We start from the raw sequence: 18,982 nt of genomic DNA on the forward strand, positions 1-18,982 counted from the left end.
GACTGAACCACTGGTGAAGCCCTGCTGCAGATCCTCACCACTTTTCTCCAACGACAAGAGAAGATCTTCGCCTGCAAGAGCCTTCTTCCCTTGAGCTGGTGGGGCCAACCAGTTTGCCAATCGCCTTCCAAGACCTGACTTGGTCGAATCGCCAGTGGCAAGCACTAGGAGACCGATCGCCAAGCACCCGTCCACCACGACCGCGATTTAAAGGAGCGTACCTTTTATTCCATTTTGGCATCACCGCGGCTGGCTTCATCCCTGGGCAGTGCAGTGACTCGAACCTTCCTCCACGACGAGAGCCTCTCTTCCTCTGCTGGATCCCCCGAACTGCAGGAACCGCCAGGAACTACCGCCACTGCAGGAGCCTCATCCACTTTTAAGGTACATTGTTCCGCCAGGCCTCCCGTTTCGTTGGGTACTGCTAAAGGTGTTTTAAATCCTTTACTTACCTTCTGGGCTGGCCGCCCCTTTCGTCTAACATTGTCTTTTGACTTTCTGCACCCTTCTTTTTGAACCGTTAAACAAAGACTTGACTACAGCTACTAGAACCGTTTGATCCTGGGCACTTTGCCTTGTACCACTGACTCTGGCACAGACCTATTGACTCTGGCTAAATCTGTTACAACTGCCTTCTCCAGATTGCTTTTCATCAAGAAATGTGTTGGTGCACCTAAACTCTTAAAACCACCTTTTTCTTCCCCTTTATATATTGTTGAAGTGCCATTTTGCTCGGTTTTCACCTAAGTATTGCTTATGCTAAAGTACTACCTTGCCTAACTTGTTCACAATCTTATTGGGAAGTGTTGCTGGTGTGTTTAGGAGTCTAACCCTGTATAACTTGACCTTTCCCTCCCTCTGAAGAAATTGTTAGAGTGCCATTTCTGCTTGGTTTACACTGTGCCCTTTTGCTCAGTTTTCACTCTTGCTCAAACGTGTCTACAATTTAAATAGGGAGTTGTGTATACTTTTCTTGACTGTTTTAACTTGCTTTAATGATAGTGATTTGTTTGTTGAACTAAGAGTGTGTAAAATAAATATATATTCTTTTGGATACAAAGCTTTGGTCAGTGTTTCCGTGTTCCATAGTATTGTAGTCCTATTGTGTAAACCCTGAATACTGCTCATCTCCATCTTGAGGTAAGTCTGGCTGCTCAGCCACAGCTACCAACTAAATCTGTGTGGTACAGACTGATACCAAAGGGGATTTATTGCATATACCTGTAATCCTAATCTTCTGTAGTGCTCCCTAAGGGAACTGCATAGGATTCTGCCTAAAACTGGTGTACAGCCTAACAGTCTACTCTAGCGGTATATGTTCACTTACTTCAGATTCTTTCTGAAGATGACCCTGGTCGTGTTTTTCACTGACCAGTTTAAGATACTTAATCGATATATTTTTTTTTCACCCCTGTGGTGTTGAACCTTTTGCGGTTTCAAATTTGCAAAAGAACTTGTTGAGAAGAATCCTGCAGTAACCCAAGGTCGAGTAGGAGCCTACTGCAGGCTTTGAAAAACACAAGGTCCGGGAGGGACGACAGGCCCACTACTGTGGACTGTCCGACCTACAGAGGCTTAAAAAGAGGAAGCAACTGTTAATCTTGAAACCTGGATGTAGGCGGGCAGGAGGGACCTCTTGAAATGCAAAGTGAAAGCAGAGAGGCCTGGAGAAGGGGCAGCAAAACAAAGGGCTCCTCAGTTACGCTGCCTATGCTTACAAAAGGGTGAGGGGGGTCTGGCAACAGTCTAGTAATCAGGACACCACCTTCCCATGAGGGGAGAGCATGAATCTGTACCTGAGCAAGCGACAGTCACAATGGAAACCTGGTTCCTTTCCATCATTATTCCCTGGTATAAGCTTCCCCTCCCACCAGGTCTACAGTCATTCAGCGCGTAATACCTGGACAGATGGAAATACCTTGCTGAATTTGAATTCCATAGAACATTTATCTACCCCCCTCCCCACCACCAGAGTGGGGGTCAGAGCTTTGGCCCCTCTACTTCTTTGCAGTGGGGAAAAAGCTGGAGGGCTATGCACCATCTTCAATTTAGTTGATTTATACTGTGCACCGCTACCATTTGCATGGTCTTCAGATGCTCACGTGGCTCTGTAAGAAATTGGGTGGGAGTATGTTAGCGAGGGAAGAGGGATAGGATAGAGTTTGTGCTCTTCTATTTATATTTACAGAACCAGGGGGGATCTGGCATCTGTGTGTCTGCTTTCTGAGTGTGCTTGAATTGTGTGCACTGGGCTTGTTGTGTCTGGAGAGGTAACGTCCAGTGTCTGAGTTGTTGCTTGGCGTCTATTTGTTCTTGTGGTGGATGTGTGGCTTGTGTGTTTTGTGTGTAGCATTGCTAGTTAGGCATGTGTGGTACCTGGGAGGTGCACGGGAGAAGAGCATGGGTTGTTTAGTAATTAGTGGTTCATTTATTGTCGTTTCCTTGATCCGTACTGTCCCTTGATGCCTTGGGTCCGGGGTGTGAGTTGTGGGCTGTGCCCTTTTTTCTCAGTGAATTGAACAGCCAGGTTTTCAGTCATTTTTTGAAGGCTACGTGATCTTCTGTCGTTCTTACTTCCTTCAGTAACGAGTTCCATAGTTTGGCTATCAAATGGGAGAATGCGGTTCCTCTGAATTTCCTTTTCTCGTTGTGTTTGGTTTCGATTTGGATGTCGATTTATCCAGGTTTATCTGTCTGGACCCACAGATAGAACAAGGTCAGAGTGGTCTTGGCACAGAGCCTGAAGAATGGAATGTATTGAGTCCTAGTTTCGACACATACCAGACTAAGGTTCCTATTGTCAAGGCAGTAAGACAGTGGGCAGGAGGGATTAACAGACTGGACAGTGATTGTGGACTGGACATGGGCCGAGATGAGAATCAAACTGGGTTGTGTGTGGCTGCTGTGGGTTGGAACTGCAGTGTGAAGAGCAAACAAAGAAGCGAGGCATGCATAGAACACCTGTAAACTAATGTCCATGGGAGTGTAGCAAAAAGGGTCAAAGGATGAACAGAAGATTAGGTACAAAAGCAGGGGAAAGAGCATAGACCAAAGCCAAGAGGAACAGGTGAAATGGAGAAATACAAATGAAGAGCAGGTAAGACAAACCGCTATTTCGGCCTGTAACCAAACCTGGAGAGAAAAAAACAAATCACATTAAAAACATTTGCTCTTACCAAATGTCCCGGGGAAAGACAGCAAAGGTTGCCTTTCTGTGCACATGGCTCTATGAAGTATCTCCTTGCTGGTAATATTAGTGGAAGATAAGTGTGGTACTGAAACAGATGCAGTTCATAGGGAGAAATCGGATTGCAAGTCTCAAGAATCACGGAGAGTCTGATCGGTAATCGGGCATTTTGCTTATCCTCAACATTTCTGAATGACCATGTGTTAAGTCATCTGTGCGCTGCTGAACACTCTCCCCCCAGGCTCATGAGATGTATGCATTATGGTATGTGGATTAAAGCAGCCATGAAATAATTTAAACATCAAAGAGAATCTCTGTGCCTGTGTGCCCCTCCCCCTGTGTCCTTCTCCTACCCTCTTAACTTCACCCACCGACTTCTCTTACCCATTAGTTGGCCTCCGTGTTTGAAACTGGATCTGTTTTTCTGCACCTTGCCTTCACACTTTGCCTTCCTTAGTAGGTACTCTTTTTTTCCAAATCATGATTTCTATTTTTTGTTCTGCTAGTTTCCACACTTTTTGGTTTTAAACTATGTAGCAACTGTCTAGGCCACTTTTCGGAAGCTGGCCTGAACATCTTTTGCCATCATTGCCTGACTCCTCAGGCGTTGTGGCCGGATTTGTGCCCTGTGCATTTCACCTTCAGTTGCACAATCAAGAATAGACCTTGCAGGTACTTGAATGTGTTTGGAATACACGCCACAATAGGCTTCTATTACTTTGTGACATGAAAGAAGCAGCAGTGTTCTAAGCTGAGTAAACTAGTGTTCTCACATGCAGCCAGGCATGGTGATCTGGTCTTTATGGGTAATTCTCTGGCCAGGTAAGCCAATTTGATTGGTTGCAGGCGTTCCTCCGAGGTGTCGGTAAGACCTAAGTCCTCTATCTGTCACAAGTGGCCCATGGGGCCTCACTCTGGCTTTCTGGTAGAGGTTCGGGATCTGCCAAAGACTGGCTTGTGTACTTTGCTACACAGTGAGTCTGAGGGCCAATAGGCATCTAAAACCCGATTGCATCCTACGGTGCACAGTACGTCTAAAGGCTGTTGTTCACCTGAAATCCAGTTTGTTGATAAAAACTCCCTGACCCTCAGTGATATCATGATCTCTCACAAAGTTGTTGCCAGTGTTCCTGCTCAAGGTGCCCATGCAGGCTCTGTTGTCAGCATTTATTTATTTGTTTGCTTATTAGGCGCTTATACAGGAAGTAAATACTGTTTCAAAGTGCCCACAGAGCACAGGGAGGAGACAAGGGGATGGAAAATGATCAAAATACATAAAAATATTAATACAGTGGGAAGGGCATGGAGAGGAGAACTATGCCTTGTGAGTGTTCAGAACGTGCAAGTGCAGAAGGGAGGGGAATGGGATAGGTGCTGTGGTGCTCATGGGTGAGCAACAAAAGCAGTGCAACATAAGTTAAGTGTGAGCCTCCAGGGTGGAGGGTGAGCCGAGGCAAGTGTTGAGGATAGACCGAAGCTGGGAGGGGTATTCGGTGTGAGAGGTGAGGGGGAAGCTATCCCAAAGAAGGGTGCCAGCTGAGGAAACACTTTACACATAAAGAGTTGATGCCAGAGGAGCGTAGAGGACTAGAGGGGGAATTTAATCATAATAATTTAATCTGTGAAGCAACCAGGTGCCAGTCAAGACTTTTTAGGGGCAGGAGACATGTGGTCCCTGGGCTTGAGGGAAAGGATACATTTTGCTGCCCTATTCTGGATTAGCTGGAGAGGACGCAGAGTGGAAGAAGGAAGATTAAGGAGAAGGCTATTGCAATAGTCGAGCCTAGAGAGAACCAGGGCTCGGGTAACATTGAGCTTCTGGGGAAAGGTGAGAAAAGGTAGAATTTTTTTGAGAAGGAAGAGCTGAAAGTGGGACTTCTTGGCAATGTCCTGAGTGTGAGGGAGGAAGGAGAGCGAGGAGTCGAAGATGACTCCAAGGTTTCTGACTTCAGAGGAGGGAGCAGGGGGAGAAGCCATGTAGGAATGCCAGAGTGTAGGGAAGAAATCAGCAGCAGGGGTTCCAATGGGAAGGATCTGTGTTTTGCTGGCATTAAGGCAGGCAGAAATCATTGGAAGTGCACCAGGCATGGATGGCAGAAAGGCAGTCAGGGATGATGGAAGGTGCAAGAGGGTCAGCAGGAAGTTTGAAGAAGAGTTGTGGGTCATCTGCATAACACTGCACGTTAGAGGGGAACGAGGAGTGCCAGCTGAGAAAGGTAGATGTTAAAAGAACTAGGACGAGAGGATAGAGCCCTGGGGGACACCACAAGAGGAGAAGGAAGTAGGAGAGGAAAAGGTGCCAAGAATGACTTGAGAAGAGCGGTCAGTAAGGGAGGAGATCAGCCAGTCTAGTGCCCGCTCCGAGATACCAAGGGTGTCATAGAGCCTTTGTATGAGGATGGAGTGGTTGACTGTGTCAAATGCAGAGGAAAGATCAAGAAGGAGGAGCATCCTTGTTACAAGGCACGTCGAGTTTCTTAGACACTGGCACCGCTCTAGTCACCGCACTGCAGGTGCCAAGTGCTCTTGCAACCCAGAATCTTCTGGCAAGTACAGATTCTGGGGGAGTCCAACATGGCTGCTGACAGTCAGCGGAACCATACATGGGGGGGGACAGTTCACATAAACTGTCCCAGAGATTTTGCTCTCAGAAGCTGGCTGAGAAGTAGGTTGACCATCACTGCATGGGTATGTGATAACCTGGTGGCAAAGGAGGCTTCAATCCAGGCGATGGGCAAAAGCTTGGACTGTAACTGGACCTTGTAATGGATGTGGCATGGTCACTGTGAAGGAAAATCCTTAATATCCGTTAACAAGCTTGTTTCTGCTGGAGAAATTGACTGGTTTTGGGGCCAGCTCTCCTGTCAGTGTGCAGACTGCCCATTCTACCCTCTGTTGAAGGAGAGCCCTTCTGGTTTCATTTGAGATGCTAGGCCAGTAAAGACTAGGGCAGGCCCCACAGCACATCTAGATGAGAAGTCTCTTTGCGCTGGTCTATAAATGTATCCTTTCAGAACCCATGATGACATTTTTCAAAGGTACAATGCAGCATTCCACCCCTCCTCCCATGACAACCCCTTGGCTCTTCTTGCCCTCCTAACACTAAGCTCCTGCTTACGTTTCTGGTACCACCGCTGGTTTCTTGCTCGATACAGCACTCATTACCCACTAAGCCCTCCTCAATGATCATGCTTTTCAATGGGGGGGGAGATTCCCTGGCATTTTCTTTCAAGTCTTTAGGAAGCAGATGGATCTCACTGATGCCGTTACCAACTTCTCCACTTATGACAACACAGTCGTCCTGGGGGACATCAGATTCAAAAGAGAAAATGAAACCACTGCAAACTCGCTCAACGCCCTATTGAAAACCCTCCACTTCAAACAAATAGTAAACGGTCAAACCCACAGTGCTGGACACACCTAATATGCAATCTTCTGCAGAGATGGACTCTCAACCACCACCCTACCGATACCAATCATGTGGAGCGTTCACCATATGATCACATTCACCATCAAATTCCCAAGCAGCATGATGCCCACAAATGTAAAACTCCCAATGACAAACAAAAGAAATGTGAAAAGCCTTGACCTGAAAATGAAAACCGATCTACTCGAATCAACCAAACACCTACCAGCTAAATAGAATGACACCGGACTCGGCAGAAGAGAAACTTGACACCTGGATCACAGACTCCCTAGACCCACTAGCACCTGCAAAACATTTCAAATCCACCCCCAAAGAAAATGGCAGCAAGATGGTTCACAGAAAACAGAGGGCATTCACAACCAGAAACTGGAAAAACAATGGAGAAAACACCACAACCAACTGGACAAAAATGACAGACGACCAATCTGAATTTACAAATCGACGGTCCTGAAAGCAAAAAAAAAGCATATTTCACTAGAGGAATCCAATCGGCAACAAACCCACAAGAACTGTTCAGAATCATCACCCAACCTCGTGCAATAAATGTGTCATACCATCCCATTCAATATGTGACAACATTACAACCCATCTGAGAGCAAGAACAGACGCAATGCTACGAACCATCGATGCAAGCCACTGTACCAACCCCTCCGCCCAGAACTGCCAGAAACCAGCACCACAACACACCATCGATTCAAACCTACAATCGAAGAAACTTTCAACAAACTAAAAACACACCAACCTCGCTGGATCCCCTAGTGACCCATGCCCATCGTGCATCTTCAATAAAATCCTCAACCACAGAACGCCAGAGCCTCATACTGGCAACTACTAATTAATCTATCCCTAAACACAGGAATAGTACCTAAAACTTTCAAATCGGCATATATCAAGCCCCTCCTAAAACAATTTAACTGGAAATGCATACGACCCTACAAACAACAGACATATATTGAATCTTCCTTACCCAGCGAAAATCCTTGAGAACCACATTTACAAAGAATTACTCAACTACATAGAAAGCAACCGAATACTCAACCAATCCCAAGTCGGCTTCAGGCCCATGAGAGGAACTGATGTGAGCTCCTTTCCGTATAGGACAACCTAAAAATAAAGGCAGACAACAGCACCTAGTCAGCCCTCATACTACTAGACATATCAGCTGCCTTTGACACAATTAGGCACACAACACATAAAAATCTCTGCGCTACAATGGCTGAAATCCTACTTCTCCAGCATGGGATCTGGCATGGATTCACATGCTCATGAATATTCCCTGTCGTCAGGCTGGGAATCCTCGGAAAAGAAAAAAATCAGTTTCAGTTTCGTTTCTGAACTGAATTTCTACTAATAACCAATCACTGGTCTCTCGGTCATACTGCCTCCAGCCAATGACTGCCCTTTACCAAAGCCCCTCCTCTGGCAGCCATCTTCAGATTTTTACCGCACTTTCAAGTGTTGGAAGTCATCGTGCTATAGCTCTCGAGGGATGCTGGCAGGAGTGGCAGAAGACAGAATGCAGGAGCAAACACGGTGAGCGTCCAGCTGCTAGATGCAGAACAACGCGAAGCGTGAGTTGCTGCTTGGGCGTGGCTTAAATAGCCTTCAAAGTAGTTCCAGGTATGTATCCTTCCTCTCAGGTATGTATTCCTCCCCTGACCACACCCGTGTGGTTAAGTAGTTCCAAAGATAAAGTAGTCCCATTCAGGCCTCAGAAGGCCTGGATGTTGCAGCATGGTCTGCATCAGGTAAGTTAACACTAAGCACCTTTAACACAAAGTCCCCTTTTATGAGCCTGGCGCCTATGGCGCCAGGACTGTGGCCCGATATGAGCCTGGCGCCAAAGGCGCCAGGACCGAGTCCAAAGAGCCCCTACTTGAGGCTGTTGTGACTTCCCTTGAAGACATGTCTGCCTCTGGGGTAGCTGGGTCTTGTCTGGCACCTTGGAGGTAGGCATCATGACAATTACACTTCTTGGAGGATTCTGGAAGACCTTTGAGGCCTACCTTGTCGGACATGGAAGAAGCTGGACGCCATGGGACGACGGGTCATCTCGTCGGCAGTGCTGACTATCAAGGCGGCCAACGCCCTTGCGATCGTGGCACGCTACGACAGGGAGCTGTGGTTCAAGATCACTCCCCCCCCCCTGGACTTCCTCCCAGACAAGAGGGCAGAAGCCCTTGAAATCCTGCAGGAAGGTGAGGTGGCTTCGGACCACGCCATCACATTGGCCACAGACATCGCTGACACCGGCTTTCGCCAGATGGGCAACAGCATTTGCCTTCATCATCGCAGTTGGCTCAGGGCCACCAATTTCCATCAGGACGTGCAGACCAGGGTACTGGACATGCCCTTCGACGGGAATAAACTGTTCGGCAAGGCAGTGGACGAATCACTGCAGGCTATCAAGGCGGATACCGAGACAGCCCAGGCCTTGGGTTTTCTCCATCGACGGCCGTCCTTTCAGACTTCCGGAGGCAAGTCTCAAGGTGCCTCCAAAGGATTCGGCAGCAGTTCCTCGTCGTACCGCCGCCAGGCGGCCCGCTCCTCGTCGTAGGAAGCCTACAGAGGCCACAACAAGACCAGAGGACACAGTCGTCGTCACCAAGGAGGCCAATGTGGCAAGGCCTTGGTGAAACAAGATTGAACCAGCCGTGACGTCGGGCCCCCACACGAGCCCTCCGATCAGAGGCCGGCTTGCGAATTTCATCAGCGTGTGGGAGTCCATCTCCATCAACCGTTGGGTGCTAGATGCCCTGACCTAAGGGCACACTCTGGAGTTCCAAAGAAAGTGTCCCCGTTTACCACCTGTGGCCAGGAAGAAAAACCACGTGCCACAGCTGCTTTTGGAGTTACGAGCAATGCTAAAAAAAAAGGGAGTGATAGAACTCATCCCGAAGAGGCTCCGGGGCTCCAGAGTATACTCGCAGTACTTCCTTGTCCGAAAGAAGACCGGCGGCCCATCCTAGACCTTCGCCTCCTCAACAAATACATCAAGTCCCAGAAGTTCTGGATGGTCACTCTTCAGCATGTGCTGGGACAACTGGAGGAGGGCGACTTCCTGTTGTCGCTGGACTTGGAGGATGCCTACTTCCAAATCCCCATAAATAAAGGGGCATCCCACGATTTGTGGTCCAAGGGCAGCACTACCAGTTCAAGGCCCTGCCCTTCGAGTTGAAGTCAGCGCCAAGGGTCTTCACCAAGTGCCTGGCACCGGTGGTGGCGCGGCTGCGCCTGCAGTGGATCCACGTATACCCCTACCTGGACGATTGGCTCATCTGAGCAAAGTCAAGAGAACTCCCCATCGATCACACAGCAAAGATCGTCCGCCTGCTCGTGGATCTGGGATTCTCTATCAACTTTGCAAAGTCCCACTTGGTACCGTCGCAGGACGCCCTGTTCCTGGGAGCCAGACTTAACACAGTGGCACGGTTGGCTTCACCATCGGAGGAGAGGACGAAGGCCATCCTCGGCAAGGTATAACGGCTTTTGACCATGGAAGTGGCCAGGGTGAGGTCCATCAAGTCCCTGCTCGGCATGATGTCATTGTGCATCTACCTCGTGCGTCTGTGCAGGTTGCGGATGCGGCCACTGCAGGAGTTCCTCAACGCCCGTTGGATGCAAGCGGCGGGCAGCTTCGAAGACAAGATCTCCCTCAACGAGACTTTCTGTCAAGCGATCCGGAGGTGGGGCACCCGCGCGCACCTCGTGGCGTGCATGGATTTACAGACCCCAGTGCATCAGGAAACGGTGACGAAGGACACCTCCCTGGAAGGATGGTGAGCGCACACCGGAGATCTCCACGCAAGAGGCCTTTGGCTTCCGAAGGAGAGGTCTCTGCACATCAACGTCCTGGAGCTCCGGCCCGTGTTCTGGGCCCTTAGATCTTTCCGTCCGTCCCTCAAGGGCAAAGTGATAAGGGTCTTCACCGACAACGCCACCTCGATGTTCTACATCCGGAAGCAGGGGGGCACCAGATCCCCAGCCCTATCCAAGGAAGCGCAGGATCTGTGGCATTGGCCCGTTGCCCAAGGGATGTTCCTGGTACCCTTCCATCTGGCAGGAATAAAGAACACCATCGCCGACTCACTCAGCCGGGAGCTGTGCTCTTGCCACGAGTGGGAGCTTCGGCAGGATCAGGTGGATCTGCTATTCCGACGATGGGGCAATCGACCTATTCGAGACGGTGACGAACACCAAGTGCCGGAGGTTTGCCAGCAGGTGTCCCCAGCTGGGAAGCACGGGCGATGCATTCTCATTCCCCTGGAACGGCCTGTTCCTGTATGCATTCCCACCGTTGCTGCTGCAACTCAGATGGTCCCAGTGCAGGATGATCCTTGTCGCACTGGCGTGGCCGAGGCAGATTTGATTCCCGGACCTTCTGGATATGTCAGCTCCCCCCGAGTCAAACTGGCGACGGACGCAGATCTTCTCGCCAGGGACGGAGGTGCCATCCTACATCACGACCCAGGATCGCTGAACCTGCAGGCCTGGCACCTGCAGCACTAGAGTTTGGAGGGTACAATATCACAGCGCACTGCAAGGAGGTGCTTGCAAAGGCCAGGGCGTCCTCGACTCTTAAGTGCTATGGACATAAATGGAAGAGGTTCTCTGTCTGGTGCCCTCTCCTGTAAACCTCGATATCTGACATTCCACGAGATGAGGGTATTGCTGAGTACGCACCCCTCCTTCATGCCCAAGGTGCTGTCGGACTTCCATCTCAACGAGTCCTTGGTGTTACCTGTTTTCTTCCTGTCGCCGGCTGAGAGGGCTTTGCACTCTCTGGATGTGGCTAGAGCGCTGAAGATCTACGTGGACCGCACAAAGAGTTTTCGGAAGACATCACTGCTGTTTGTAAACTTTGGCCCTGTGAACTAAGGGAAGGCCCTCTCGAAGGCTTCCATTTCTAGATGGCTCTCCGGCTGCATCATCCACTGTCACCAGTTGGGAAACCTACCGGTGCCCGGCCGTCCGAGAGCCCATTCAACCAGAGCGATCGCTGCTACTACAGCGTTCCTGTCTGGTATGCCCCTGCTGGACATCTGCAGGGCTGCTGCGTGGAGGTCGACACACACCTTCACGAGATTCTACTGCGTCGACCGGTATTCCAGGGAGGAGTCCAGAGTCAGCCAGGCAGTGCTGCACAACCTGACCACTTGAAGGTGAGCCTGGTGAGGAGGTAAGAGATGCTTAATGTTGAGTTGTTGAAATGCTTAATTTTGAGCCTTGCCACCTCCCGTGGTTGTGCATGTGTGTACTGCTTTGTATTCTCATATTCATGAGCACGTGAATCCATGCCAGACCCCATGCTGGAGAAGGAACAAGTTACTTACCTGTAACTGTTGTTCTCCAGCATGGGTCTGGCATGGATTCACATGCGAACCCTCCCGCCTACCCCTCTGCGGATTTTCTCTTGGTCCTACTGCCACTTTACGTGCTACCAAATCTGAAGGTGGCTGCCAGAGGAGGGGCTTAGGTAGAGGGCAGTCATTGGCTGGGGGCAGTATGACCCAGAGACCAGCGATTGGTTATTAGTCGAAAGACAGTTCAGAAACAAAACTGAAACTGATGATTTCTTTACCGAGGATTCCCAGCCTGACGACGGGGAATATTCATGAGCATGTGAATCCATGCCAGACCCATGCTGTTGAACAACAGTTAGAGGTAAGTAACTTGTTCTTCCACCAACCGAACAGAAAGAACACGCTTGCCTCCATTCACATCTAACACTAAAAACATAACCTCTGGCGTACCACAAGGATCAAGCCTCGCCCTGCTCCTCTTTTAACATCTACATGCCCCCCCCTATTGAAACTCATTCAAACCCAATCGACTTACTGCATATAACTATGCAGAGTCAGTTAAAGACCTGAACAACACCCTCAAAAACGTCTCATCGACATAAACTACAATGCATCAAAAATACTGCAGCAAGACTACTCCTGAGACTAAATAGAAGAGACCACATCACACCAGCCCTGAGAAGTTGGGTTGCACTGGCTGAGGTAAAAAAAAAAGAAACTCATCAACTTTAAAGCCCTCTGGATCGCCCACAAATCACTATACGGACATGTAGCCGAATTTTTCCAAGCTAAAATCAACCGTTCTCAACCAGGAATAAACCTAAGATCAAGCAATGACGTCCAAATAGAAACTAAACACTGAGAAAAGGAAATTTCTGAGGAACTGCGTTCTCCTATTTGATAGCCAAACTATGAAACTCAGTACCAAAGGAAAAAAACGACTAAAGACCACCTAACTTTCAGAAAACGTCTGAAATCCTGGCTGTTCAACTCACTGACATGAGCATATAAACGCACACACCCACAAACAATACTCTGTGACCAAAGCAAACATGGGACAATATGCATTAAAGAACCAACAATAAAACCACCACACACCCAGAACCAAACTGAAACCAATTAACCACCCCCTCCTCTTTTTCACACCTGCATACCTCTCACATACTACACACGCCCAAACAGGTAAAACTACACACCAAACAAACTTGCAAACCACACACCCACTGCCAACCACGCCACTAAACCAAATAGTTGCAAACAACCCAGACACACAATGCTAAGTCACCCCCCCCCCCCCAATCCTCCGGGACACAAGCCCAGTGCATGCAACAAAGCACACGCAGAAAGCCCGTTTCTCCTGGTTCTGCAAGCATCAACAGAAGAGCACAACCTCTATTCTATCCCTTTTCCCCCCACTAGTCAACCACACACACTTTTCTTACAGAACCACATGAGCGCCTGGAGACCATGCAAATGGCAGCGGTGCGCAGTATAAATCATTATAACATAACATCTATCACATGGATTTGGAGGAAGGGAGCAGGACGGAAGTACAAATTACCCAGTAGGGTGACTGTTATGATTGTAGTCGGTTCCCTCTGATGGCTTGTTCCCATAACTGCCTCTTTGTCGTAAGAGCCCAACCAGTGATGGCAATGTGTGTGCCTGAGTACCGATGCGGACACGCTCCTGGCTTCCCTTTTACTTATGAATATATTTCTGGCTGCCCCACAAAAATGCTCCAACCACTAGACTTTGGTGCAGACATACCATGAATCTAGAGGAAGAGAGACATGAACTACTAGTACAAAAGAGAATAATTGGTGCTGACTCATCCAAATGTCTCTTGTTGAAAGAGTAACCTTCCTGTCCTTGTGATTCTCCAACTCCATTATCTTTAATGAAGTCGTATACAATGTGTAACTTCTCAGAACACTGCATATGAACAATTAACCAGAACAAATAATAGTTCTCCATCAAAATCCCAAGTGAAAAAGTGCTTGGAAAGGAATTTTGGACCGTTTTTTTGTGCCAATAAATAGATTTAAACTCCCATTATAGAGTAAACCTACTGTCGTGGGGTATTATGGTCGGTCTATTGATATTAACTACTGTTTAAAATTGATGTTCAGGCTTTCTCACCTTACAATTTGAATGGCGATGGAGAGTCTAGCAGTTTTCATCTGGTCTCCACTGACTGGCAAATAACTTTGATGTAGCCATGTGCATTTTAACAAGTGAAAGATAATCCTAATGCTGCTTATGAAGTTTTAAAATGTTTTGTGGTGCATTGTTACTTATGTGAATTAATGCTTCCCATTGCTTTCCGTTTCAGGATTTTTGCCAAATTATTTATTACCCGCTTATGAGGAAGTAGTGAATCGTCCACCAACGCCTCCGCCACCATACAGTGCCTTACACCAACAGTGCTTACCATCATGCACCAGTACAACCATCCCAGATAATACCCAAGACCTGCCGCCAATCTGGAACACCTCTCCAGTAGATACTGCTGTTGGCAGTAGTTCCATGGTGCCAAGTGTTGTGAGTGTTGAGCCCTCCCCTGCACACCTTGGACACGCACCCAACAAAGTTTCATTTGTTGAGCCAGATGATTACACCACTAGTACAGAATTGGAGGAACTTGCTGATCAAGCGAACCTTGTGGATTCTGAATTGAAGAAAGAACTACTAGAGACCTACAGCTCAGAAAGTTTTGATACAAGTGCCTTCACGGATCACAAGGAAACCACTCCTGGGCGGCACCGTCGTTTCACTGGAGACTCTGGCATTGAAGTGTGTGTGTGCAACCGCCGTCATCACGATGACTTCAAAGAGGTTGAGGGTCTTGATGATGAATTGGACGAGCCCATGGATTTCTGTGACAGCTGCACGTCTTGTGATGCTCGCCCCCATGACGATGAAGAGGATCGTCCTTTTCACCATTCAGAAGGTCATTCCCAGCACGGCCACCAACATGTGCCACGGCAGCCCATTTTACTGCTGAACACAATAAATGAACAGGACTCCCCAAACTCGCAGAAAAGCAACAATTCTCCTAGCTAAAGTGGTTGCAAATAAATCCAGGGAAGAGCACCACATGTAATGATACTTTATAAAAAGATTTTGTTTTTGTTGGCATTTTTTATTATGTTAAAGCTCAGAGGAACTGAACACTTTTTTCTGTCCCTTTGTCAGAAGCAGGGTTTTGGCTCTGTGGAGCCAGCTTAAAATCAAGTTTTTGTAATGCTGAATCTAGGTGATGGATTTATTTTTTAAAGAATTTCTTTGAGTTCTGAAACATGCTTTCTTTCCATAATTAAAGTGATGCGTGAAACAAGAGAAGGGGTTTATTGTGGAGGGAGAACACAATTGCATAGCATATGTTTCATAACAAATGGACTTGAGATGGCACTGACTTTATAGAATTGATGTTGAGCGATTATTGTTGTTCTATGTTCCGCTCCAGTTGTTTGCTTCTCAAACACACGTATTAGGAAGTTAAAACTGCACTCTACTGTAAAGAACTTGATCTTCAGAATACTGCCCGATCAATCTGAAATTCCATGAACCTGGATTCTTCCAGGATTTAAATGAAGTGTAAAAATAAACTGCCAAAAGCAGACAAATGTATTCCCCTACAAGGACACTGACGTTTAGGTATTGATTTATCTGGCAGCTGGTCTGTCCATAAAACACTGTGGAAATTTCAAAAGGCCATTAGGTTGTTGTGTTTTTAAAACGTTGTGATAATACCCTGTACGTAATAGTAAGGGCGTCCATGAACTGCAAAAGGTCTGGCCGGTGCATATTTACATTTTAAAATGTAATCCTGCTTGGATGAAAATGTTTGGGAAAGATGGAGGTCCTTTTGTTTTAACATTTGAAGAAACTTAACGATTCCACCAGCCACTACTTTTCTGTTTGGTCTCCCACTTGATTGCCTCAAACAGTGACATGGTGCTTCATGCCCCGTTTCCAAATTTGCCCTCTTGTGCTTTTTCTCAACCTCAAAGATGTGTCCGTTTTTCAGTCTGTCACAAACAATGGGTGCATTTTCTCATTTTGTGTTGCCTCCACATACAAGCAGTGTCTGTCTGTTTTTCAAATTTTGAAATTATCTGTGGGTGAGAGAAAGGCACAAGCCCAATAGGAACAGGAACAGGGCAATGGGGTCATCGTGTAAACACAGGGTAGCATCTTTATCACACTGTGATGGGCTGCCTGCGAACCTTTGTGTTTGTCCAGATCTGGGACAGCCCGTCGGTCACGTCCTGATCTACTGTGTCCATAATTGTAGAATTGCAGCCTACTTTATACAGCAAATGTTTTACATGGTGTGTCTCTTTGAGCCATCCATATACCTATCACTTCAGCAATTGAACCAAAATCCGTTTGAATGAAGTAACCATGAAGCTACAATTCCATTTTTGATACATGTCCTGGATTGTCAGCTTACAAAATCACAACTACTGTATGGCAGTAAACTGTTTGTTTTTGCATGAATAAAACGCATAATGTACCCTAGGAGCAAATGTTTAACCTGTGAATTGAAAAGAAATCTATTTAAAACATATGTTTGTTTAGCACGTTGTCTGTGTTTTCTTGACTACTGTTGGCCTATCATATTCCGTTCATTTGCATTACAGTCCTTGTAAAAAATGTAATTTTGCTAATCATGAAACTCTGCATGGGCAGAGCTTTGCGATATCAAAGTGACTTCATATGTGGATACCAAAATGGTACTCTATACTTGCATAACATGATCAGGCCTCTTTAGCACACATTCTGCTTTGTTTAAGGTGTTTCTTGTAGTGGCATCGTGTCATTTCAAGGTTTTCTTGATGCACTTTGACAGACGGGAAACCTAGAAAAACTGACAATAGGAGAATTCAGAGAATGCATTCACATTAAACTGAATGATCATCTTATCAAAGGTTAGAAGGTGAGTGGTGGACTTGAGAGGATACATTTTGGGGTAGAACAATGTGCTTACGTGACCAGGCAAGGACCACCTTGCCCAAGTATGCCAACATTTCCAACACTTCTTGCTGGACCTTCTTTAGTATATGATGGTAACACGACTGATGCCAAATTCATACTGCTGTTTGAGTCTTTGGGCCTTATTACGAGTTTGGAGGTAGCCATGCCCTTAATAAGAGCATGGCTGCCTTCAAACTCGGGTCTGGATCCGTGGTCCCTGAATGGGGAAATACCGGGCCATTCTGACTTTGGAGGGCAGAGCGGGTCCCACGTAATGAGGCGGTACGGGGTTAACGGCATTTTGTAATGAGGCCCTTTGTCTTTTATATTGCTGTCTTTACCAATAGCTCATTTCACACTTAATGCATTAACCTAGTCTGCTGTCCCTTACCAAGAAAGTTCTGATTCTAAACCTTGATTTGCAGCAATGGATTTTCAGGGTTCCTACACCACTGATTAGCTCCTTCCAAGTGAGCATTCAACAGGATTTTTACCATGGGACTAGCTAGCTGCTATTCATTTTAAAGTAGACTTTTAAAGAAAAAATACACATTTCTCCCATGAGCTTTTAGAGTAAAAACATTTGATTACTGATTAATTCCAAAATTGGTTGCACTGTCTAGTTTTACACATTTTAAATCCAAAATACATTCTGGTAATTTTCCTTCGTTACAACTCTATTATGAATGGATTGGCCTACTAGTGTTTCACATAAATAAACTTTATTTCAGGCAAAAGCCCATAAAAGCCCTTAATAATAAAATAAAATAAAAGCAGTTTTAGGGTATTGTGAGACGATAAATTACAATCCATAGCCTCTTACAACCGTGATCAGCAAAGGTATTCATCAAAAGAGTTTAAGCAAAAGAAAAATTGGACATGGTTAAATAACATCAAGTCGAGTCGTTGCTTTTGATCGAATTCGCCAGACCTTATTCAAGAAACTGACAACTGAATATGATGTGCTGGTAATTCATCATTTTGCTTAAGACATTCGTGTCTGCTATGCAGAGCACCTGATATTTAAGGGTGATGGGGGGGGGGAGGTGGTTGTAAAGCCATGCCATCCTCAAATGTGCATATGCTGCGCATATTAACAAAAAATTCATGTCATATTCATCTTAAGTAGAGCAGAACGGGCAAGACTTTGGGGAGCCATGGGACAATTTATTAGTTTTTAGCTGTTTGACTGGCATAACGTTCAATCTAAATTTTATGTATAATGCTCCATTAACGCTGGGTAGCATGTAATTGAGATGTTTTTCAGATTACCTAATATTTAAAACTAATTTAGACTCTGAACATTGTTAGGTTGCAAAAGTTTTAACAAAAAATGTACTCCAAGAACAGGGTGTCTAGTTTTGACTTGATTACCCTCGGTCTCATCCGTGACTGCTGTACCTTGGTCGGGAAGGTGCAGCATCCCTATCCCAGATAATATGCTGTACAGATACCTGTGCTATTAAAAGCCTCAATTAAGTCTCTAAACATTTTGTTGAAAGAAGATTTTGGGCCTCATTATAACTCAGGCGGTCCGGAAATAACGGTGGCGGTAAACCCGCCGCCACCGTTGTTTCTGGACCGCCTGCAGGCGGACGAGGAAACACCGGCAGCATTACGAGATGCTGCCGGAGTTTCCATGATACCCATTCCCCTCGAGTCCCATAGGACTCGATGGGAATGGGGATTAACACCATTCCGCCTCCGTGATTCCCGGAAAACCGGGGTTCTAATGCCCCTGTAATTCCGGGAATCACGGAGGTGGAATGGTAATATGAGTCCGGCGGTAACCAGGCGGTTTTACCGCCGGACTCGTAATGAGGCCCTTTGTTTTTAATATATATATTTCTGAGGCTTATGGAATCTGCTTGGATCACATACTGTTCATAGGCCAACATCTAGTGGAAGCTGCAGAGTATTACAGTTTGTTTTTCAAAACTCAAAAAGGGACGTTGAACAGGGCGTACCAGTAATACTATCCCTAGTGTGACGTCCCCTGTACCCATGATCTCTCACGCGTGTAGGACCCTCAGATTGTTTTTTTCCACCATACTAGTCGGACGCATGTTGCAGAGTTCCTTC

At 46.7% G+C, this 18,982-nt stretch overlaps 1 protein-coding gene across 3 annotated transcripts in view; it reads left to right on the forward strand.

Moving 5' to 3' along the window:
- Positions 1-16,503, forward strand: part of WBP1L (WW domain binding protein 1 like) — a 474,431-nt gene extending 457,928 nt beyond the window's left edge. For all 3 annotated transcript variants that reach the window (XM_069611687.1, XM_069611686.1, XM_069611688.1), the window contains exon 4: positions 14,253-16,503. In XM_069611687.1, the coding sequence (XP_069467788.1) occupies positions 14,253-14,983 (731 nt within the window). In that variant the 3' untranslated portion in view covers positions 14,984-16,503. The remainder of the gene's footprint in view (positions 1-14,252) is intronic.
- Positions 16,504-18,982: the final 2,479 nt, after the last annotated feature.

The sequence above is a fragment of the Ambystoma mexicanum genome, chromosome 8, assembly GCF_040938575.1.
Source record: "Ambystoma mexicanum isolate Mex_15411 chromosome 8, UKY_AmexF1_1, whole genome shotgun sequence".
In the NCBI taxonomy this organism is placed as follows: Eukaryota; Metazoa; Chordata; class Amphibia; order Caudata; family Ambystomatidae; genus Ambystoma; species Ambystoma mexicanum.